This window comes from Podarcis erhardii, assembly GCF_964252035.2.
Source record: "Podarcis erhardii genome assembly, chromosome: 5".
Lineage (NCBI taxonomy): Eukaryota > Metazoa > Chordata > Lepidosauria > Squamata > Lacertidae > Podarcis > Podarcis erhardii.
The window spans coordinates 52,589,051-52,613,905 of NC_138509.1; the positions used below are offsets into that span (position 1 = coordinate 52,589,051).

At 40.9% G+C, this 24,855-nt stretch overlaps 1 protein-coding gene across 1 annotated transcript in view; it reads right to left on the bottom strand.

Moving 5' to 3' along the window:
• The window catches only part of LOC309342771 (uncharacterized protein), a gene marked incomplete at its 3' end in the record, with an annotated part of 56,466 nt that overhangs the window by 9,229 nt on the left and 22,382 nt on the right, over positions 1 to 24,855 (bottom strand). The window contains exon 3 of the mRNA XM_081863597.1: positions 20,985 to 21,010. Coding sequence (XP_081719723.1) covers positions 20,985 to 21,010 — 26 coding nt within the window. The remainder of the gene's footprint in view (positions 1 to 20,984; positions 21,011 to 24,855) is intronic.

A 24,855-nucleotide genomic window follows, 5' to 3' on the forward strand; every position in this document is an offset into this window, starting at 1 on the left:
AGAAGATCAAACCGATCCATTCTGAAGGAAATCAGCCCTGAGTGCTCACTGGAAGGACAGATCCTGAAGCTGAGACTCCAATACTTTAGCCACCTCATGAGAAGAGAAGACTCCCTGGAAAAGACCCTGATGTTGGGAAAGATGGAGGGCACAAGAAGAAGGGGACGACAGAGGACGAGATGGTTGGATAGTGTTCTCAAAGCTACCAGCATGAGTTTGACCAAACTGCGGGAGGCAGTGGAAGACAGGAGTGCCGGGCGTGCTCTGGTCCATGGGGTCACGAAGAGTCAGACATGACTAAACAACAAAGGGAATTCTACCTGTCTGCCACAGTATCCCTGCACACTGCATAAAGGATTCTAAGGCATGCTCTAAGATGCACATTCAATACATTATATGGCAATGTTGAGCCTCACTGATCCATTCAGCCACTATAAACTGAGTGTGTCCTAGAACTCATTCCTTTATGACTTTTTTTTAAAAAAAATAATTTTTATTAATTTTACAACATAAACAAAATACAAACAAACATAACACGACTTCCCCATACCTCCCCTTCACTGCATCCTTGTTTTAAAATTTTTTAGCAATCCTTCATCCATTTTTATATTTAATTCTCTTTAAAATTTTCTTAAGCTTAAATTTTTACAGCTGTAATTCTTTATATCACATCCCTTGACATCTTAACATTCCGAAATTTTACAACAATTTTTAAGATAAATTTTAAATTTTTTCCAGTCCTCTTCCACTGTCTCTCTCCTCTGGTCACGAATTCTGCCGGTCATCTCTGCCAGTCCCATAAATTCAGTCACCTTGGTCTGCCATTCTTCCAGAGTGGGTAGTTCTTTAGTCTTCCAATACTTTGCCAAAAGAATTCTTGCTGCTGTTGTTGCGTACATAAAAAATGTTCTATCTTTCTTTGGAATCATTTGGCCTACCATGTCCAAGAGCAAAGCCTCCGGTTTCTTTGCAAATGTCCACTTAAGGATTTTCTTAATTTCATTATAGATCATTTCCCAGTAGGCCTTAATCTTCGGGCAGGTCCACCAAAGATGATAAAAAGTTCCTTCGCATTCATTACACTTCCAACAGTTGTTATTGGGCAAATGATATATCTTTGCAAGCTTGACTGGGGTCATGTACCACCTATAGATCATTTTCATTATATTCTCTTTTAAGGCACTACATGCCGTGAATTTAATACCTGTGGTCCATAACTGCTCCCAGTCAGCAAACATAATATCATGTCCAATGTCTTGTGCCCACTTAATCATAGCTGATTTAACCGTTTCATCCTGTGTGTTCCATTTTAGCAGCAGATTATACATTCTAGACAAATTCTTAGTATTGGGTTCTAACAATTCTGTTTCTAGCTTTGACCTCTCCTTCTGGAATCCTAGTTTCCTATCCTGCTTAAAGGTCTCATTAATCTGGTAATAATGTAACCAGTCTCGGACTTTAGGTTTTAATTTCTCAAAACTCTGTAGTTTCAACTTTTCACCATCATATTCTATAATTTCACAATATTTTGGCCAGTCTGAATCCATGTTCAGTCTTTTTACCGCCTTAGCTTCCATTGGTGACAACCACCTGGGGGTTTTACTCTCCAACAAATCTTTATATCGATTCCATACATTATACAGTGCTTTCCTGACAATATGGTTTTTAAAGTTTCTATAAACCTTTACCTTGTCGTACCATAAGTATGCATGCCAACCAAAGTTATTGTCGTAGCCTTCCAGATCCAAGATATCTGTATTCTCAAGAAGTAGCCATTGTTTCAGCCAGCAAAAAGCTGCTGCTTCATAGTAAAGTCTTAAGTCCGGCAGGGCAAAACCGCCTCTATCCTCATTCCTTTATGACTGCATATTGCAGAAGAACATCCTAAACATTCAGCTGAGAAAATAGAGATGCCTTCCTGCATGTCTCCATTCAGGAAGCCATGCAGACCAGGTATGTGACTGGATAGATCACATTCCAGAAATCCCATCTGAGTCCAGTGTCCTCAAAACATAACATATATCTGCAAATTCAGTAGACCTCATGCACCATGGCATATTTCCCATGACCATCACAGGCACAGTAGAACATGAAAAGTACAAGATGTATTTATCTGCTAAAATATGCATTCTTATTTGTTACTCGTGGCTTTTGGAGCTCATAGCATAAACAGGGCAGTGTGTTAGTTTATCTAAGTGGTTGCATATGTATAATTTAATAAAGTGCAGTCGAGAGCATTTTGTTCTCAAAATCAACCTTGTTAAATCGTGCCACTGAGGGGACAAAGGGGAAAGCTACTGAAATTAATGGGATTTTTGACAGAAGAAACCTGCAAAAAATGCATACAGATGATCATTTGTATGCATTAGTACCCCACTGATCTATTATTTAAAGCTGCTGTCAGTTCTGACTGAATTCAACGGAGACTGTTCTTGCAAACCAAATTATGTGGGTCTTGTGAGTATTAAATTATGGAGCCATATAGAATCATAGGGCTGGAAGGAATGCTAAGGATTGTCTAATTTAATTCCTTCTCCAAAGGCAAGATTTATTACACCTAAATATTCCCTAACAGATGTTTGTCCATTTCCTGGTTGCAAATCTCTATGGAAGAAGCATCTATGAGCCCCATAGATAATTGTGCAATCCTTTACTATTTAGAATATTCTGGCCTTCTTTTTTCCATGCAGTATCCCGGCAAAGAAATTAGGCTGACTGACAAAATGTTCCCAAGAATTCTAAACATCAAATCAGCGAGCGAAACCAATGCTACAACCACTATGGTGCTCTGACCTTTAATTGCCCTTTTGTCCTTTTCTGATAATGATTCCTTAACTGATTTTACCAAACTGCCTCCAAGGGATAATGAGGACATTACAGACGGAGGGCCTATGCCATGCTTCATCTAAGTCATGGGTGGGGAATTGGATCCAGCTGTGGGCTGGATGAATATTTGCCCTGCAGTCTAGTTTGGCAGGTGGGAAAATGACATCAGATGACCAGTTTTCACCCATTCTCTGAGGGGCCCTTTGGAGCCCTAACAGGCCAGCTAAAAATGGTGCTCCCAGGCCACAGCATAATGCAGCCAGAGGGGGTGGCATTGTCCTCTTTTGGGGTGATGCAAAACCTCTTCTTTTGGCAGTGCATAACTAACCACCACATTGAAAGTACAGTTCTGAATTTTCTCTTGTACTGCCTTCAGTGACACTGAGAGATCTGCTGTGCTCCATCTTTTTGTGACAGATCTAGATATTTTCAAAGATTATCATGTTCACTCCAGTCCTAATTAGTTTCTATATTTACCCAAACATGAGTAAACCATTTAAGGGTAATGGGGCTGTACACAACTGCCTCACACATCCCTACCCCACCCCAGTTCTACCCTGACCTTCACATATTGATTGGGAGAAGTCTGAAAGATGATTCTTCATGTGTTTCTCTGAAAGCACTTAGAATCATCCCCATAATTGGGACCCCTGATTACACTACATTTCTGATCACAAGGTAGCTTCTTAGTGTGTTTGGCAGAATGGATGAAGAACATCCCCTCTCCCCCCCCCCCACCCCAGATCAACCTCCTCGCAGAATGCAGGAGCCAGAAAGGATGTTGGCTGCTACATGAGCCTCTATGCCATCTTCACAATTTATGCCCCCGCCCCATTTCTTTAAGACCTGAAGAGAACTGATGTCAGAGACTTGCAGGGCTCAGAGGAATGGGAGAAAGAGGTAGTGGGGCCATAAGCTGATTCAGTGGAAGGGGACAGTGATTTATGAGGGTTTGTTTATATCCATTATAACATTGTGACACCAGACGGTGCTGTGGAGTTCCATTTTTGCCAATACAATTTCTCATACAAAGTTTGCAATGTGTTTAACTGAAACACTTCTTTGATGTGCATCTTTGATGCGTGATGTTGATCTTGTTCTGTGAACCGCCCTGAGACCTCCAGGTATAGGGCCGGATATAAATTCAATAAATGAATAAATAAATAAATAAATAAATAAATAAATCCAGCCATAATTTTCAGGATAAACTTTCAAATCTATATACTTTTATAGACCGCCTGAAACACTACCAGTTTATTATTTTCAAGAGTTTCTTCCAATCATTAAATTCATATTCAATGTGGAATGGCCAATTTTCTGGCGTGTGGAATCAGTAATTATAACTGAATAATCCTAAACATGTCTACTCTGAAGTCAATCCCATTGAATTCAATGGGGCTTATTCCCAGGTAAGTAGAGTTAGGACCATAGTTTATGTCACCATGGCAATCTGAATGTGGAGTACTACAACATATGGTGAGTCCAGCAGTTGCTTAATTAGTGCTGCTACTTCCTGGACCTCACAGTTTTCTTTAGATTGTCTGCAATATGTTGTTGCAGCATTACCTTCATGAGTCATTAAAACCTTCTCGGCCACATAACCTCAATTCAGTTTTGCATTCATTCTGTACTGATGTATTCACAAATAGGTTTTTCCCCGAAAACATAATCGGTATCATTAGTTTAAAAATGCCAACTATTTATTTTCTACAGGTGATTTTATAACTTTGTTTTCCTACTGTCTTTCTTATATCTATTCCTGATATTCGTATTTAGTTGCCAAATCTATTTTTATGTTAACTGCATTCTTTTTAGCTATCAGAAGGCATGCCTTTTTCTGTGAATTTTCTAGCTTTCTGGAACAATCTACCAAAAGTTTTCCACATGACTGATTCCCGACTACCAATAAAATGGATCCCAGAAGCTAGACATTCTTTCTTCAAAACTTTATTAGACTAACTTCCCATTACTGTACCAGCAGGAGAACTTAATGTTTTCTGCTATATTTACTGTTCCCAACTATAAAGAAACCTTCCCAGCAATGAAAGTTCCAGACAATATTTTGAGAAATGTGCCTCCACTTGGAAATATGAGTTCTCAGGTCTATCTCCACAGTATATTTCTGAATATCAGTTGCTGGGTATCACAAGTGAGGACAGTGCTGTTACACTCAGGACTTCTAATAGGTATCTGGTTGGCTAGGATGCTGGACTAGATGGGACTTTGACCTGACTGAGCACGATTCTTACATCTGCATTTAACATCCACCAAAATGAAAACCTTCTTCAGGCATTCTGATGGTGTGCTAAGGGGCTATTGGATGAGTATGCTAGCTCCATCCTCATACTTGACACTCTTTATGAGTTGCAGTATAATATAGCCTCTTGTACCCTGGGTACTAAATTGTTCCCCACTTTAGACAGCTGCCCTCCAACTCAAGGAAAGAGATGTGAAAGTGACAGGGGGCAGATCTTGTGCACTCACCTACACAGGCCCCCCTCATGATCAGCTTTCGCAGAAGTGCAATTTTCTGAATTGCTCATATTGTCATGAATTAGTTCAAGGGACTTGTCGGCTACTACTAACATCACAATCCTATGCATGTCTATTGTGTTGTTGTTTTTGTTTTTATTAGGTATTTTGTGGCTTTATATCTTGATTTTATTCTGTGAACTGCCCTAAGACACACACACACACACACACACACACACACACAGTATAGGGCGGTATATAAATTCAATCAATCAATCAAATAAGTAAGGACTTCTGAGTCCAGTGGAACTTACTCCCAGTTGATTGTGTATAAAATGCAACTCAGTAAATCAGCCCTGATCTCCACGGGGCATTCACTTGTACTTGATGCTATAGGTAATGCCATCTTAGAAACAATGCAAGGTAACTGTTTTTACAGATAATTATTGCAAAGACTCAAGATGAAAGTTGGGGGGATGGAGAGAAAGAGAGGGAGAAAGGGAGAGAGGGAGGGAGGGAGGGAGAGAGAGAGAGAGAGAGAGTCTCATTCTTCTCTACCATTTCAAATGCACTGCCAAACACTACCTGAAATCAAGACAGAAACTCTAGGGAAGGACTACAGCTACAGCAGGAGATGGAGATGAAATCCTGATAAGTCAGTGTGGACAATATGGAGGGCAGATGGACCTGACTTGGAACAAGCAGTTTCCAGTTTGAAATAATAGCAAGTTTCTCAGTGAGCAGACAAATCAGGAAATAGCTAAAAAGTCATCCTGCCCACAATGTCACATCTGAAGCAATCAAAATATAACCCTATTGCATGCACCCACATTTGCACTTTGAGGCCCCCAAGCCCTTTCCCTGTAAATAACTTCACACTGACACATAAATTTTTGTTTAAGTTATTGGACAAAATTTAGGCCACAACTTTATTGATTACAAAACAAATTGAGTGGTATTGGCCTAGGCATTGGTCAGAGACTATAACTGACTCCTGCCTCTCTGGCTGGCAGTCTGAAAGGGTCAACACCAAACAAGGGAGCAACATCGATGAAGATCAACCGAAGGTCACCCCAGGGTTCCTGTGGTCCTGGCATGTCCCTAGCCCCTCAAGCAGACTTCGGACAAGATCCAGGACTCCCAGATTCCTTTACCAGAATACCCTATTTCTGGAGGTGCAGGTGATGGCTGCACCTCCCCTCCCACACACTTCAATAGGCCAATGCCTAACCGCCAAACCTTACAAAGTGACAATTGCTAAGGGGGTAGGCAAAAACCATGTTCCTACAGCCAATCTGCCAAATGGAAAAATTCCTACCCAGCCCCTGCTCCAAAGCAGGTGAACCAATCCAAAGCAAGGCCAAAGCAGCATGACCTAAAATTAGGGAGGGAGGGTGTTCTGCAGCACAAAGCAAGTGCCCCCAATCATGTCGCGCTGCCACTTTTATAGGCCCCGGGAATCACGCCGCTCTCCCCAATTGGCCAAAACAGCCTGGTGTGATCCCAGGGCCTAATGGTTAAGGCTTGGCCCACCCACCCTGCAGGGGTGTCCTGGGTCTCTAAAAGGGAAATAGCCCTCTACATCTTACCATGGACTCATTCATTGCTGCTACATCTGATCTCGAGTTTTTTCCAGAATTCTTAAGTGAATGCTTATATGCTTTGAAAGAAGGCTGAATTTCAGCAAGAGCAGGGAGTAAAATAACTCTGTCAACATTAGAAATTTTCTGACAGCTCTATTTATAGTATACTCAAAGCATTCCATCTTAGTACAATACCAAGAAGTACTAGAATATAGGCTGCAATCGTGTGCTCACACTCACACTTCCTAGAAAATCACAATTTAAGATGGGCTTCTGAATAATCATGAATGGAATTTTCCTGCTTGAAGAGGGTCCAGTAATATGACCCATTAAGACAAGAACTTTCCTGTTTTTGCCAATGGAGAAAGAAAAAATCATTTTAGTGGCGGATTTAGATCACGGTAGAACAAAGAGGGAGAATGGACCAGAAAAGCAGTTAGGAAGAGGTCAGTTCAATTTTGCTGCCCTACTCCATTGCTAGAGGTGGCCTTTCTAGTGTGAAGTCAGGACTGATGGTTTAGTTCAGTCCTATGCGGTGCATAGATGATATGCTAAAGATCATATAGATAAGATAGCATTTCTGGTCAACCTGAGAAGTCATAAAGGAATATGCAAATGACCTCTTATTTCAGCTATGTTGGCCTAAACTTTTAAAGATTTTATTAGACATTACTTAGACCTTGACTTCACCCCAGAAGTCAAAAGGAACCCAGTGCAGACATTGGATTGTTGAGAAAGGAAGTCTTCACAAACTGTAGTGTCCAGGGACTATGACTCAAGCAAATACACTATACCTAGGTTATCAAGAGGTTCCTATTTGCGGCAAGTTTAGGGATCAACAGTGTGACTCATTAGCCTGCTTGCGCTATTGGTGCTTGTTGACTAATGAGTCCCTGGTATGAAGAAAGGGACAGTTGCCAGTGCTCAAGGCTCAATTCTGGGAATCTTGAAGAAGATAAATCATATGCAAGAAGTAGAAAACTCTAAATAAGAATGTGCCCATTGAATAACAGTTTGTTCTTTCCTATAGTTCCCCTGAATTATCACCAGTACAAGAACATTGACTGTGAGAGGTAGACATGGCTGTGTGTATGGATAGAAAAATGGGGGTGGTGGAGTGCTTATGAAAGGGAACCAAACATAAAAATACCTGTTTATGTATATATATGAAACAAAACAGCCTTAGCTGGCTATATAAATAAGTCTATCACCAAACTGAACGTGTTTAATTATAGTGCAAAATTACTATAAAAGTTCTGAAAAGATCTAGTCTGAAAATAATAATTACACAAATTATAGAGGAAATTGTGTGAGGATAAGCCTGCTCATATCCTTTTACTTAAAAATAAAGGAGATTTACATTTTAATTCTCATGAAGAGGAGTATGCAGGTTTCAAAGCAAAAAGGTTAACAGAAAAGAGCTTTGTTAGGAGCAATGATTCAAAGAGGGATGAGAGTTGTAGCCTCACACTTCATTGTACATGGCTAAAAATATATTCAGGGTGTTCAAACTGGAATGAGACAAAACGTTCTGTTTGTATGTGGGTGACATGGTTCGGATGATCTTTAGCTTTCATTATAAAAAAACTATGGTGGTTTTGCAGATGTTTAGTAAGATTTCTGGCAACAAAGTAAATCGTTGGCAGCAAGTATAGAACTAAAAGTTGTCGAACACACAGAAAATGGAAGAAGAGGTCTAGAAGACTGGAACAGCATTGGTTAGGCTGCAATCTTGGCCGCCCTTACCTGAGAATAAACTGCACTGAATTCAGTTGGATTTATTTCTGAGTATACATGGTTAAGATTGCAATGAAGAATATGGCCTAGTTAATGAACTCTTTTAACGCTCTGGTTGTTAGCATGCATCAGGTTTTAGTGAGAATATGGGCTCAAAGCTTTCAGTCATGGTTAGGGATGGATGCTTCATATTGTGTGTTTGTTTATTCATTAATAAATTTGTATATTGTCCTTCATCTGAAGATCACAAGGTAGTTCACAACATAAAAATACAAAATGAAAACACAAAATACATAATAAAAACAAGAACAAACCAATAACCCCCTCCCACAAACACATTTAAAAGGATGTTGCATGTTAATCAGGCAAAGGCCGGGTTAAAGAGAAATGTTTTCATTTGGTGCTTAAAGATATGTAATGAAGGCACCAGGTGAGCCTTCCTGAGGAAAGTGTTTCACAAATGGGGAGCCACTGCAGAAAAGGCCTATTCTCACTTTGCTGCCCTCTAGACCTCTTGTGGAAGAGGGCCTCAGATGATTATTGTAGGGTTTGGGTCAGTTATCTTCTTTCTTTTCTCGGCCAGTCTATTGAAAACTCCTACACTTAAGTTAAGCACAATGCAAGCTAGTATGGATAGGTTTTAACTAAACTTTAAGAAAGCTGGAGTTACTCATATTCAGAGGCATGTTAAAAGTGGGTGATTATCTTCACCCAACATTATAAGATATCATCTAGTGGCACTTCTGAATTCTTTGAAGCAATGAATATAAAAATCTAGTTGACATTACCTTTTTTAAAAAATACCAAGCACCGAGCAGAGCTTCTATTAACTAAATGGATGTGGCTCTCAAAAGTAAATTGGAGGACCATTCAAGAAAGTGAGACATGATCTGCCATTATTTCTGTATGAGATAGGCTTAAAGGGATGTTAGCACCACCTATTTCTCCTTTAACATCTTATATTAATTGTAACAATTTAGGTGGGAGGTAGATTAGGCGATTTTGAGATTTCACTGGGCCATGTGTCTAATGTTTTTTCAAGAATGGAAATAAATATTGTAAATTACAGAACTGCTGCAAAGAGGATTTAATCCCCCCCCCCAAAAAAAGAGATATTTGTATAAAATGCAGAAATGTTCAAGTTTTGAGCTTCTTCTAAATTGGAAGAATTACTTCTCTTAAACAAACACAGATAGAACTTAGGTAGGTAGCCATGTTGGTCTGACGCAGTCAAAATAAATAAATAAAAATTTAAAAATTGTCCAGTAGCACCTTAGTAGGTCTCTAAGGTGCTACTGGACAATTTTTTTAATTTTATTTCTTTATTTTTAACAGATAGAACTTCTTTCTGAACTGTATAAAATACTTGATAAAATCCAGCAGTATAATGATAAAATCTGAAGCTGGGTGGGGCAGGCAGGAAGTGTTTCAAATTGTAACCAAAGTAAACCAGTGGAATCTTATAAGTGCCGAAGAATCTAAATACATACAAGAGGGTGCTACAAAATTGATCAGAAAATGAATGGAGGTCTACTGGAGGTGTGCTCTAGGAAGATGGGGGAGATTTTAAACATGGTTGTTGGATATATAAAGATAGACATGTTTAGATGGGATTTTACAAATTAATGAAATAACCAGCAGCGCCATGTGACTGGGTTAGGGTGGTAGTGGATTCCTCATGGTAGCAGTACTGCTGTTTGCAGTATAGGATTGATGAGGTGGCTGCCAGGATGAGGGAGCTCTGGGCTGGTGCTGGTGGTCCTGCAGGAGTCTGGCCTTGAAGGCATATCAGTAGTTGCAGCACCATGGAGAGCTCCTACTGAACAACATGCTACAAGCCCCACTGAAAGTGAGCAGAGGCCTTTTGAGCCTCAACCTCCAGTCCCTCTTTCCTAGGCTGTGCTCCTTATGGCAAACTAAGAGTCTCTTAAAGAATGCCCAACCTACCAATCTGAAGGCAGGCCCTCCTCCTGTGCCCCATGGCCTCCTGCCTGATACACTCTTTCCACCAAGGTACAGTAGGCATATTGTTCATCAGGATAAGCTACCCATAAGGATCCTGGTGCTATTTCTATAGGCCCTGATGTATGGCATCTGGTTAAGGGGACTCCTACTTGTCAGCCCCAGGTTCAGGTACTAAGTCAGGAACCCGGTCTAGCTCCTTAGGTACAGCACTGTAGCCTCTGACTCAATATCCCCATTGCTGCTAGGCTCTGGGCTTCTTCTGTTATCTTCTCCTGTTTCATTTAGTGTAAAAATTCCTTGGCTGCAAGGACTTGTTGTCTTCTTCTTTTTACTGAATCCCTGCAAAGCACTGTGCATTCTTGATGGTACTGTTTAAACTTTAAATAAATGATAATACGGAATCAGCACTACAGCAATTACCAAATCTGATGAACCAGACATGAAAAAAGAATCATGTTGGTCGAGCAATAGAATTTTGCATTCTGAGTGCTGGGAAAATACAATTTTTGAAGCTGAAGCCCTAAAGGGAAGAAAGATTTCTGGATCCCACATAACAACCCAGCAGTGTTCCCTACCCAAATAGCAAGAAGGAGACAGCTACATTAGCGCTATTTAGTCTCCAGGCTACAAATACTCTTTTCATCAAAGCTTTTAATGCTTCTAATGGTTTATTATGAGCTGCTGTGACAATTTAAGCATATTGGCTGGTTGTTGTTTTCTTATATTGCTGCGCTCTTCATTTTGTTGTTTTAGGATTTTGTAAGTTAGTGCTCTATGAATGTTATTGCTGACATGGTCTTTGTAGGCTTATAAATAAATAAAACAGCACTGTTATTACACAACCTCCATCCCACATGTATGTATGTGTGTGCATGCACACACACCACGTGCCATTTGAATAGGCAGTTTTAAGAAGAGCCTGCTGGATCAGGCCAATGGCACATCCTGTTCTCGCAGTGGCCAACAAGATGCCTGTAGGAAGCCTGCAAGCAGGACTTGAGCACAGGAGCACTCTCCTCATTTGTGGTTTCCAGCAACCGGTAGTCAGAAGGATAGTGCCTCTGACCACAGAGACAAAGGCTAGTAGTCACAGTTTTAGCATTTCACATGGCACGATGCAAGAGCAGCCACTGATTCTCTGTCCTCAAGTTCAAATGCGCAACTGAAAGTTCTCCTCCACATCATCATCTTTCTTACCTTGCAACATGCAGGTTTCCTTGGGAAACACTCCATTCCCATGATAGGGAAATCAGAATTTGTTCTGTTTTGAAAGAGCTGATGAGATCACAGCACAGTGGTAGCACGTAATATGGATGTGAATTTTTGGTGATGGGAAAGCTTCAGGAGCTATTTTAATTGGTGAAGATTCAGTGCAGACTTGATGTGCTGAGGACTGGAAGTTCCCATCTTTAGTTCCCATCTCACACACGTATGCATTTTCTTAACGCACGCAGCCACCCTCAATGGTGCATATCAGGCTCTGTTTCTTTCCACATGCTGTTTTCGAAACATTCTTTCCACAAATGCGACTTCCTATCAGAGGCTAGTACCATAGTCCAAGGTCACTTGTATTGGACACGGGAGAAGAGTTGGCTCAACAGATACTGAAGCATTAGCTAGAGGCAAGGAGACAGTGTTTTCCTCCCCCAAATTAATAAAGGAACTGTTGAGGGGGCGTCGGGGGTGGGGGGGTTAGAGAGATAATACAGGACCCAAGAGAAAGTATGTGAACTTTAAACTTACTTTTTAAAAACAAATCACTTGCAGATGATAGCAAACGTGAAGCAACAGAAAGAATGTCTGCCAAAAAAATAAACAAAAAAGCATTCGCACAAAATGTTGAGGTTTAGTGCACAAGGAAAAATAATAATATTGAGTGCTCTTGCAAATACAGCAAATACAAAATATGGCACCCGAGGAGGAAATGATTCGCTTCTCTCAACAGTGACGCTCGTACTTGGACTACTGGGCTTGCTTCCAGCTGCAGTAATAGCCCACTGTATCATACCGTGAGACATAGCCAAGATGTATTTAGAAGCCTAGATGGAGTTGACCAACCTAGGTCTGTGGTTTTTTGACCAAATAAAGCCTGAAGGAAGGGGAAGGAACAAGAAGCATAGGCAAAAGTTTCTCAGCCTTAGAGAGTCAAAATCAATGTGTTGTGAAATGCATATTGACATATTGAAATGCAGTTTTTTTTAAATGTAAAGAGCATCAGCTAGAGTGGGGGCTAGTCATTAACAGGACTTCAGTAGAGATGGGGGCTATCTGAACTGCTCCCTCCCCTGCTGCAGTTCTGAATAAAATCCCTCCTCTGAAGGGTTTGGCATTGGAAGCAATGTTTTGGAGGAACAGATGTGGCTCAGAAATCAAAAACTGGCTGCAGCCCTGCCACACGTGAGCGCCCAGGCGAAATGCGGGATGAGTGGGCAGGTTGGATCAGGCCCAACGGCATCACCTGGAGGCAGTGGGGTTGGCTCAGGATCCAGTAGATTCCAGGCCAGCTTATCTCCTACCTGCCCATGGAATGCTTCATTTCAGGACTTTATGTTGGAGATCCCAGGGGTGACACTTCTACTCACATGCACATTTGGCTCATTTAAATTCTCAGGTAGTTTAACTTTTAGTAAACCTCTGAAAATCATGAAAACAAACTCCAGAATCTGAGCAGGTGGGACACTGGGATGAATATACAGTAGGCAGCAATATGTGTATAGTGAGAGTCGGGAAAACATTTGCCCTGGACACTGGAAAGCCCCACGTAGCTCTGGTCTGCGAAGAGGTGAACTGAGGGCCAGATTTAGGGACAGGAAAGAGATTTCCTTAAAAAAACATATGTTTGTCTCACACCTTTCCCCCACTACCCTACCCATGGGAATAAATAACTTGCTGTTTTGTGCGTGCACTCACACCCACACTGATGATCAAGAATTCTGATGATCAAGCAGGAACTATATTTTTCCCCCATTAGACACATTTTGTGTAGTGTGACTGCAGTCAGGGATAGTCTTATTCTTGTTCTTATTCTTTTATTAGAAAAAGAGTCCATCAAACCATTCCACAAACAGGGGCTTGTCCTGGGCAGTTACTGAGCCTCTCTTTTATTTAAAAATAAACCATGTACTGTTAAAAAAATATCATGGAAAGGATCATAATTCTTTGTACAGACAGTACGTTTGCGTGCTTGCTGTCCAAGTTCCAAAACGAAACCCAAACATTCCTTGTCTGTAAACAAGAATTCAGAATAAAACAAACATGATTACAGCTGTCATTTTAAAGTGGACGCAAATAGGATTCTTCAAATTTATTTGTTTCTTGTTTAACCTGCCCTGTCCTCTCAAGGGGGTCAGAAGAAAAAAATTAAACTTTGAACATTTTACTTGTATACTCACATTTACATTTTCGGCAAATTGCATTTTCCTGTTGAAACAAAACAGCTTTTTTAAGCAGAATAGTGAAAGGTGGTCTCGTTTCTGAACCTAGACTATAACTCATGTGTTATACATGGGTTAAGTAATTATGGACAGTAGCACCCTTTTTAGTATACCATTTTTCAAATGAACCTTTATCATGAAGGCTATAAACCAGTGGTTCCCAATTAGGGGTCCGGGGACCCCTGGGAGTCCGTGGAATGTACCCAAATTTTATGGTCTGATTTCCAGTATTCCTAAAATCCTTTGCTTATTAGGCGCTACCCCACATTTTGTTCAAAAAACTGTTTTGCAGAGGTAACTACCACAGTTATAAAAATTGACAAAAGTAGGGGCTCCATGGCTTGGCTATTGAAAAATAGGGGATCCTCAGTAATTAGCTAATTGGAAACTACTGCTGTAAACAACTGATCCGAGTAAAGATTATTCTTAGTCTATTTATCCTAGAGAATGCTGCCAACACAATGCAATATATTTGATCCCTGCTGCTCCAGAGGGCAGACATGCCTAGAACTCACAGTGGGAAATTCAAGGGATAAGTTTTTGGAGAAATATCCTAATGGTAAGAGGTGTTTGACAGTGGAACAGATCACCTTGGGATGCAGAAGACTCTTCTTTACTTGGAAGTATTTCAGCAGAACTGAATGGGAACACTGCTTGCACCCTGCATTGAGCAGGATATTGGATAAGATGACATTCAGGGCATTGAATGGGGACCTCCAAGTCCCCTTCCAGCTACACAATTGTATGATTCTATTACCCCAACTACACATTGTGCTTACTGCTGCCATTTTTTGGACTTTCAGTACAAAAGGGAAACAGAATGCCAGGGCACACCAGAAGGATTGTATTTGCTACTCTCATCCCCTTCAGAATGTGATCCAGTGTGTTCATCACTTCCTACCCATTCAGTGTAATAAGCAGACACTGATATTAATGGCAAATTTCACACCTTTCCTCTGGAATATATTTATATTCACTATGAAATTGGACGCCTCTTAAGATATCATAACTAAATTTAGCACAATGGTTGCAGAGATCAAGGAACAGGTTTTCATCAAAGTATGGGTGGAATAGGAAGCCATTATGGATCAATATGGTGGGCAGAAGCTTTCAAAAGTGCCCTGATTTGGAGGGGTTCTTAGAATTCTGGAGCAATGCCAGATATAGGAGTTTCCAATATCTATAAATAAATGCTAAGGGCATTGTTTATATGTAATTCATAAATTCATTAAAAATATATATAACAATTACCACTGGACTGATAACCTTTATGGAGTAATTGATCAAATCTGGGTCATGGTCCAATAGGGGTTCTGTGCAGGAACCCAAATAAGGTGAGACATTGGGCATCCATGATTGGATTTCTCATGATTTAATTTCTTTTAAGACCAGGCATGGGAGAATGCTACTTGAAGCAGAACGAGAATGCTGAAGAGGTTACCTTCTTCCTGCCCACCAGTTTCCCACTCAAAATTCCACCCTGGTTAAGAGGGATAATACAGCTTGATTGTGATTTTAGTAATGCTATATGCTATATGCTGTATGCTATACATAAATGCAAAAAGGAGAAACTTCTTCTCAAAAGGGTCAACTAATGATCATGGTACCCAGACAGGCAGCAGAACCTGTGCAAAAGCTGCTTCAGCTATTCCGCAGTTTTTGAGGGCTGTATCCAACATTAGTTATACTTAGAATAGACCCATTGAAATTAATGGGCATGGCTAACTTAAGTCTATTAATTTCAATGAGACTGTTCAATTAGGTTCATTAATTTCAATCAGAGTAGAGTTCAGCCAAGTTTAATATTGCTCCAGAAGAAGGAGCCTGTGTTCTGAAACACACTGAGCTATAATAAAGCCTCCTGTTCATTTGTTAATACATTACTGTAAAAGACCCCTGATGCCTGCTCCCAAGACAAGTGCTTCTATCACTCCACCTGAATTTTAAAACAAAGTTGGTTAATGATCTGTGAGACTGCAGCTCTAGACTTTCCACCGCCATCTATGCATTGCATAGTCTGGAGCAAACCATGCACTTGGGCTTTGGTTCCCATCTTAATTTTTTTTTAAAATAAAAAAATCCTCCCCAGAGTTACCATGAAGATAACCACAAACAATATTGCAAGGGCAGAATTAAAAGTGCTATACTAATATTGCTATTTCTGTTTCTCAAGTAATGCTAAGAATGTCTTGTTCTCTCTCTCCACATAGTATTTGAGTTTTGGAGTATTATCAAAACCACTGACTTCAAGTTGCGAGAAAGAAAATTCTGACTAAATATCAGGAAGAACTTTCTGACAGTAAGAGCTGCTTGACAATGGAATGGACTCCCTCAAAAGGTGACAATTGGAGGCTTTTAAACTGAGGTTTGGTGGCCATCTGTTGTGGGGTTGGACTAGATCAGGGGGCGGCAAATTTTTTTAGCCGAGGGCCAGTCCACTGTCCCTCAGACCTTGTGGCGGAACAGAGAAGTGGCACTGTGGGGGAGAGCTGGAAGAAGAGGCGAGGGGGCAAGTAGTTCTCCTCCCCACCCCCAGCCTCAGCCACTGCGCTTACCTTCCCTGGGGCTGCTGCTGCTGCTTCTTGTGGGTAGGCAGAGTGAGCTCATCTACTCCACTCTCTGGCCCACAGGAGCACCAGGACAGTGGAAGAGGTGGCAGAGGGGAGATGAGCGGCGCAAAAGGGCTGGCTCCAGAGAGGGGCTGCTTAAAATGGCACTCAACCAGCTCAGCCCGGCCCCCTTCCTCCTCTAGGCAGGGCAAGGAGAAGCTGGGAGGAGGGAGGGAGGAGGCACCGCCATGGTGTGGGGGAGAGATGGAATGGCGCGGGGGGGGGATGGCGCAGCCCGAACGAACAGAATCCCCATACCGATCCACAGACAGTCCGTGGGCCGAATCCTGTAGGCAATTGGGCCTGATCTGGCCGACCCCTGGTTTGCCGACCCCTGGACTAGATGATCCTTGAGGTCCCTTCCAACACTACAATTCTATGTGCCCATTTGACACAAACCTGCACCCACTTTTGTTCTGTCATTTAGTGATGTGTAAGTGGCCAACCTCATCCTTGGGCCTGTCTACGGGAACATTGTCAGGCCTGCACTTCTTTTTGGTTCTTCCACAGGGCACTGCTGGAGATCAGTAGGCAAGAGGGGGAAACCGCAGAAGGATGCTCCACATTTTAATGCACAGTAGAGTAGCACTATCAAACGCTTTCCGTTTAACTTGTGGCACACTTGCTGAAAAGGGTAAACCAGCAGTTTATTCAAAGAGCAGCTGTAAAGCAGCTTCAGATTTGACATGTTGCACTTCCTACTCTTATTACTTCAACAGCCAGGAAACTGCAAGAGAAAAGCAAAGCGCTCATTTTTATTTTTATTTTTGCTTTGTTTTTCTCCCGCATTCTGGGCCTACGTGATTTGGAGATCAAAGGAATTTATGTTCAGTGTTGCCAGCTTATTCCTCTCTGGAGTGTGCTTACTGACTTCCTCTTTATCCAGTATGATGTCTGTCAGTGTTTGAATTACTTCCTCATTCTCTCACTCACTCACTCATCCACTGAGGCTCTGCTTTGCTGGGTGTCCTAATACAGTGTTTTTCAACCACTGTTCCGCGGCACACTAGTGTGCCGCGAGATGTTGCCTGGTGTGCCGTGGGAAAAATTGAAAAATTCGAAAGATTTAAAAATAAAGTATTTTATAATTTTTCATATTTCTGTTTACTTACTATTTCATAATAAAGTAATTATAAAATACTTTCTTTGTGTTTATTTGATTCCTATTCAAGATAATTACTTTATATATAGTCAATATAGGCACAGAGTTAAATTTTTTTAACATTTTCTAATGGTGGTGTGCCTCGTGATTTTTTTCATGAAACAAGTGTGCCTTTGCCCAAAAAAGGTTGAAAAACACTGTCCTAATACACAGTGGACTTAAGGGACCTATTGTCTATTTCATGTTTAAAGAGGACGCATATATTACACACACACAAAAGATGTTTATTACTGCCATTGCTATTGAATCTGTACAACCGTACCTACCTGAAAAAGACTTGTTCTGAATAGAGGTGGTATATATTGTTTATAAAAAAAAAATACATAGACCACATAACATAATGGTAAAAAAAAAAAATTATCACAAAACAGTAGCTAATTAAATGCAGCAAACTGTTAATCGTACATTGTGCCAGTGGTGCGACCTATGGCTGTAATTAGAATGGAAGCCCTAGAATAAATACTGGTAATGTACTAGTCCTCATGGACACTTCTGGGTCTCTTATTCATCATGGAAAGCATCGTTTCTGGTGCATGGTTTGGAACTGGGGAGAAAAAGCAATCTCTCCTTTATCATTAAAAAAAGTCCTCTAAAATTCATAACAAAGATTCATACAATTTACAAAAGTACAGTCTTTTAGAAATGCAGATATCAGAAGGTCAGAGGCAGAGAATGTTTCCAGTGACTTCAGGCAAATTTTATCTATTATCTGAGCTTTTCACCTGGCTCTGAATATGGTTTAAATATATGCAATATTAAATTTCCTTTCCAGTGATCCTTAATATGTAAATAGGATTAGATCTTTGATGTATCCAGTTTCAACATCACACAGAAAGAGATAGAGGTGGTGTTGCATTTCATGCATATACAAATTATTTTTTCTTGCTCTTTTGGCAAAATGTCATAAAATAAATCCTAACGTGACCTAACCGGCCCTTGAATCGTGTTGGTGGTAGGTAGTTATTGGATTTTAATTTCCAATTTTCATACACAGAAATCAGTATCTCGTACTGCAGCCTCTGAACTTATTTAGGCCATTGGTAAGGCAGAATCATGTAGAACAGGGGCCCATCTTCTCTAGGGCTTCATAACAGTTCCTAGAAATGTGATGATCTAGTTCCTAAGGATTTCTCTCTTTGTTCCTGTAAATAGGAATATTTCTAAAGACAGACGTTGCAAATAAAAACAAAATAAAAGGGGCAAGTTTTATTTAGATTTTTATCAAGGCTACAATGAAGCATTTTGTTTCTGAACCTGCCACTCAGTGCTTTATGAAGCACATAACCTGCTCTATACAGTTCAGCTCATTTAATTATTATCTGTCTTCTGAAGTGAAAGTTAAATATAGCATTTCAAGCTGCTTGCGAACTAGACCATCTTTATTTTCTTTCACAAACCACATGTTTATGCCATTAAAGGCTGCTTTCAAGCTGTTTTCAAAACATCTCATATTCTACAGCAGGGGTGGTCAATCTGTGGCCGCAGATGGCTATCAACCCAATTTCATGCAGTGTTTGGCCGGGAGTGCTATATTTGTCCCCCAGTCCCAAGGTTCCTGAACCCTGATCTAAGTTATCTCTACCTGAAGCACAGTGGCAGCACTGGGTGGTGAAGTGGGAAGAGGCAGTCTAGAAAAGTTGCGAGCCTTTGAAAAGGCATACTCAAAAATGAGAATGCCCTTGTTCAAAAGCCTGCACATCTTTTGAGTCAAGCAGCTGGCTGTACAAGCAGTTGAGCAGGCTTTCCTTGCTTCACAGTGCTAGTGGCTGTCTCCCCATATCCTATCATGGGCTCACAAGCCTTAGATGAGGCATAAGGTGGAAGTAGCACAATGTGCCCAATATCAATGCCTGATTGATGTAAAGGTCTAGTCAAGCACCCTTCTTTCAGCAATGTTGAAATAGCCAGTTTCTTTAAGGAAGCGCCCAAGCAGGGTGCCTTGTCACCAGCCCACTCCCTTCTGCATTTGCCATTCAGAAGAATATTGCCTCTCAAAATTTAATTTCAGGTGACTGAAAGTCATAGGACAGCTGAGGAGCACATGTTATACTTCTGGACTTCCCGTAGACATCTGGTTGGCCACTGGGGGAAGCTGGATGCTGGCATTTGGTCTTACCCAAAAGGGTCCTCTCATGTAGGTTTGAAGCATTGAAGTTTAAACATTCATGACAAAACTGAAAGAAAAATAAACCAACAGAAACATAACCTGGATCAATATTCAATGAGTTCATGTGTATGAAATCTGAGCTGAAGTCTGATCTTATAATGCCTTTGGAAATAGGCTTTTCAAACAGTATATCCAAACAGCAGCACTAATTTTAAACTAACTGTGCTTAGATGCCAGGTTGCAAACCTGCTCTCCCATGCTCATTTTCCCCTAGTACCATCAATATATATTGTTACATTATGTTCTTACAAGTGCTCATGGTCTGTTTTAACACCACTACTCTACGTAGCCAATGGTTGCTAACTTAAGCAGCAATAGCTCACATGGTGCCAACTGTAAAAGTGTAAACTTAGAGAGTATTTGACTTCTGGGCTGGGAAAGCATTTTCCCTGGAAGAAGGAGGGCATGGCAAGTAACAGAAACCAAGTAAATATTTGCATAAAGGAGACAATCACCTTTGTTTGCAATGTTCCTGGAAATAATCAACATCTCACAAGCTATGAGCAATTATTTTCACTACTTATCTACCCGAGGGGTAAAAACCTACAAAACGCTGTTTAATGTTTCATCCCCCGCTCTTCTGCTTACAAAATATATTCCAGGAGAGGCTAAATGACATATTGACACATGCTGTTTTAGAAACGGACCAAGGAACAAATATGCAAATAATATTTGTTGAAGTGCAGTATCTTCAAAAATGCAAGTTGCCTAAGAAGAGTCAATCTAGTCCAACATCCTGTGGCCAACGATATGCCCAGAAGGAACCCACAAGCAGGATTCAAGAGCAACAGCGCTTACTCTTCTTGCTGTTTCTGGCAACTGGTATTCAGAAGCATGCTGCCACCAACAGTGGAAGTAGAGGTTAGTCATTATGGTTAGTAACCATTGATAGTCTTATTGCCCATGAATTTATCTAATCCTCTTTTAAAGCCATTCACATTGCTAGCAATCATTGATTCCCGTAGGAGCAACTTCCATAGTTTAGCTATGCACTGTGCAATGAAGTAGTTTCCTCTTCTCCCTCCTTACCTTTTCCCATGTGGTGTCCATACAACCTGGAACAAGGACATAAACAGGTATTAGACTAATAACCACTTCTTTATTAAGAACAAGGATCTGCAAACAATTAGCAGCCTGGGTAACTTCATTAACTCGACAGGCAATGTGTTACGATAAGAGCTAGGAAGATGTTTCTGCCCTTGCCTGCTTCACATAGGTAACTGCACTTTGGCTCAGTCCATGAACTGAGGGTGGGAGCAAGGAGAGAATCTGTTTTTCATCCAGGGGTGGTTGTTATGATTTGTTTGTAGGGAGGTTATTCAACAAAGAGCATTTGTCCGGAATGTATCCTGACTTGCTTGGAGAGGGTTTATCTTCCAGTGAATCTTTCTACACTTTTCAAAGCATTTCCCCATCACTTTCCTTTCCACTGAAAGTCAGGAGTTTTGTTGTTGCTGTTGCTCAATGTGAGTTTGTGGCACCAGAGTGACGAGAGTGCTTTAGTCCACTTTGATTGCATAAACCTAAATTTTCCAATATGTGCCTGAATCTCTCCTGCTAAACACTGCCAGTCTGGAGATGCCTGACAGAAATACAACTGTTTCTTACTGCTTTTGGTCTCATCACCCTCCAAGACTGTGAGGTAGCAATGCGGCTTCTGAAAGAAAGTTTACATGCCACATATGACCATCTAAGGTGTGTGCTGGGGGGCGGGCAGCTATAATCTAAATAGCTTTCAGATCTTCCTTTCTTATTCACAAACATTCAGACAAATACACTTCGGATGTTAAAACATCCATTTTAAAAAATATCCACACAATTCCCTCCTTACTATTGCTCCAGTTCTCTAATTCCCTGAAGGCAGGAAGTTTCACAGGTAGCCTTGACTAGGTGAGCACTGGTGTATTAAGCTACATGCAGACATCTGTATAAATCAGGTTTTGGTTTTTGCTGCAGCTTGAGCCCATCTTCCAACCCCCTTTGACAGACATCTTGGACAGTGAATTAAATGCTGATTCAACAGCTTTTCTTGTCTCCCTGGAGCGCTTCAGGCAGGCTGCCTGTAAATTCAGGTTATGTGGGTCTGCTTCATTTGATAGCTGATCTCACTCGCCTGGCAGGTCAGAAACAGGATTGATGTGTTTTGCTGGTCAGAATGATGTTGGTGTAGGACTATCTAAAAGGGTTTAGGCTTTTGGTGACCTCCAACCTCTGCAGCATCAGGGTTGCTTTGTGCATGGTCAGCTATATCCTGCAGAGCGGTAGAGGATTCCTTGACTGGCTTCTCTGATTAGTTCATGAGACACATTGATGATTAAATAATTCTTATATATTTGGATCATGACTCTGCACTGAGCATAGCTCCATTAAAGGTACCTTCACCATCTTCTTGTCACATTTCTATGGATACTTTTCTATTTGTGAGTTTTGAGGTTGTGCATAGAATCTTTACTAACAGAACTTGTTCCAAAAACAGACATGAAATGTTACATTGAGATAACTGCATAATATAATGTTCTGAGCCTAGCATAGGTACAGTATCTTAGACATATGAAACTATTGTATCCAGGACTGAAAACAAAGCTCTTTCTCTCCACACAGACTCCATTAGCCTGGAGGCTGTTTGCTTCTGGAAAGAGAGTTATTAGCACACCATCCTCTTTGGTGGTTTGAAAACAAAGACTAACTCACACATCCAAAATGGATATCTGCAATGGAATGCCCCATATCATCTAAGTTAAATACCTCCTGAAAAGGCAGCAGAGATCCATTCTTGGTTATTTTTTAACTGTTAGGCTCTCTGAGGGCTTTAGTTTAGCTCAATGGAATTTTACAATGTTAAATCTTTAGCAATACACATAGAGTTATTTTCCATTTCAATGTACAATAAAACAATAACTCTTAACAATGCCCTTGAGATCTGAATGCAGAGAAGAGCCCATGCCAGTGGGACTATTGAGGCAGGGCTTTTGTGTATGCCACTCACTATTCTACAAAGGTTTAACCCTCCTATGTTCAGCTGAATACTTGAAAAGGGCTTTAGCCTAATCATATAGTTGATTCAGCCCTTCCTGGGAACCCACTTCCTTTGATTTTTTTAAAAAATAATAATCTCAGTTGTTGCAAAAAAATTAAGAAGAGGATAGCATAAATAAATAATTTAAAGCAGATTTATGGCTGAGAAATGACTTTGGTCTTTTTCATCTTTAGCAAATTCAAAGCACTGGCATTCAATGATTGATTTGAAATGTCTGTACTCTAACTTCTCAAAATCTTTTTCTATATCTTGAATATGCTAATGATGAAATTGGCCAAAGTCCCTGGTCATCCATAAATCTACTTTTTACAGTCAAGAGGTAATTGATATGCTAAGGCTGTAATTTGCTAATAGCATTTTATAGGTAGAAAAATGGAAGAAAATGGCACCTAATCTCCTCCTTGATTTATTAATACATGGAAGTATAACAAGCTGAAGTGTATGACCCCCCCCCACACCACCATTATCACTCAATTAGGAGTGAGCATTGGAGTTGGAATACCATTCTTAGGAGATTGACTGGTCTGCTAAGTAGTTCTGGGTACTAACAGTTTTAAAGGAAACAAGCACTCTGGAAGTAATGGAACTTCGTCTCAGTTTTACAGAGCAGGCTGTGATGGTACACCAGAAATACTATTGTGATTTCATTTGTGATTTAACAAAATGTTGAGTTCAAATGTAGTTATTGGATTTCACTAACTATCACATTGCTGTGTCACTGCTGGAATATTTAAGTGACATAACTTTATAGAAACAATCTAGAGTTATCCTTAGCCTCAAGTTTCCAGCATTCACTCATTCCAGATGCTACAGTACTCAAACAATACTTGTGGATCCCAGGAAATGCATTTTCTTCTGTCCTCCGAATTCCAGATCATTGTTAAACAGAAGATAAGTGTGTGTTTAGGGCACAACAGTTGGCTTGACTTCCCTGACACAGGAGCAGAGAGCAGAGCTTCTTGTACTTCACAAGCTTATTGTGTACACCAGTCAAAGGCCATGGGAAAAGGGAAAGAACAGCTGATTCCTTGCTGAGTGTATTACTCAAACCATAAAAAGAGTAAGTTTCAGTTTGAAATTATTTATATTTTCATTACAAAAATGTTTTCTTCACAGATACACAGCAACATATGGAGATGCATAGGAAATGTGCATAATTACTACTAGATGTTTTGCTTGTGGGAAGATAGATCTATTTGTCATTACATTTTTATTTAGAATGTTATAACTTTCTGAAAGCCCTGCATATTGGACCTGCATTTCTGCTGTCTTTTCATGGCTAATTGTGGGGGTTGACAAGCAACAGTTGAAAAAGAGAAATAAGTTCTGTAGTATTTGCAAGATCACAAATGATTCACAGATACTGAATTAGAAGGAATCCTGCTACCAGGATACTGAATTAGAAGGAAACCTGCTACCAGGGGGTGCGGACCGTGCGGTAGGTGCGATCTGCCCCAGGTGCCCCCACTGAATGGGGTGAGAAAATGGTGGGCGGCACTCACCGCAGGGCCTGCAGTGTGCCCGAGCCACGCGTCTTGGGCGCCCGCAGGCTCCTCAATGTCCGTCCGCTGCCTCCCCCCAGCTGTAGGGAGGCTGAGGCCCCAGCCCCCATGGCGTGCTCCTTACGGGCACCACACACCCCGTCCTTCTCTAAGGGTGCCATGCACCCCGTCTCATCTTTCCCTAAGGGCATCATGTGCCTCGCCCCTATGGGCAGTTCGCCCCGCCCCAGGCACACTGCCCCAGGTGCCTGAGAATAGAAGAAAAGGAGTTTGGATTTGATATCCCGCTTTATCACTACCCTAAGGAGTCTCAAAGCAGCTAACATTCTCCTTTCCCTTCTTCCTCCACAACAAACACTCT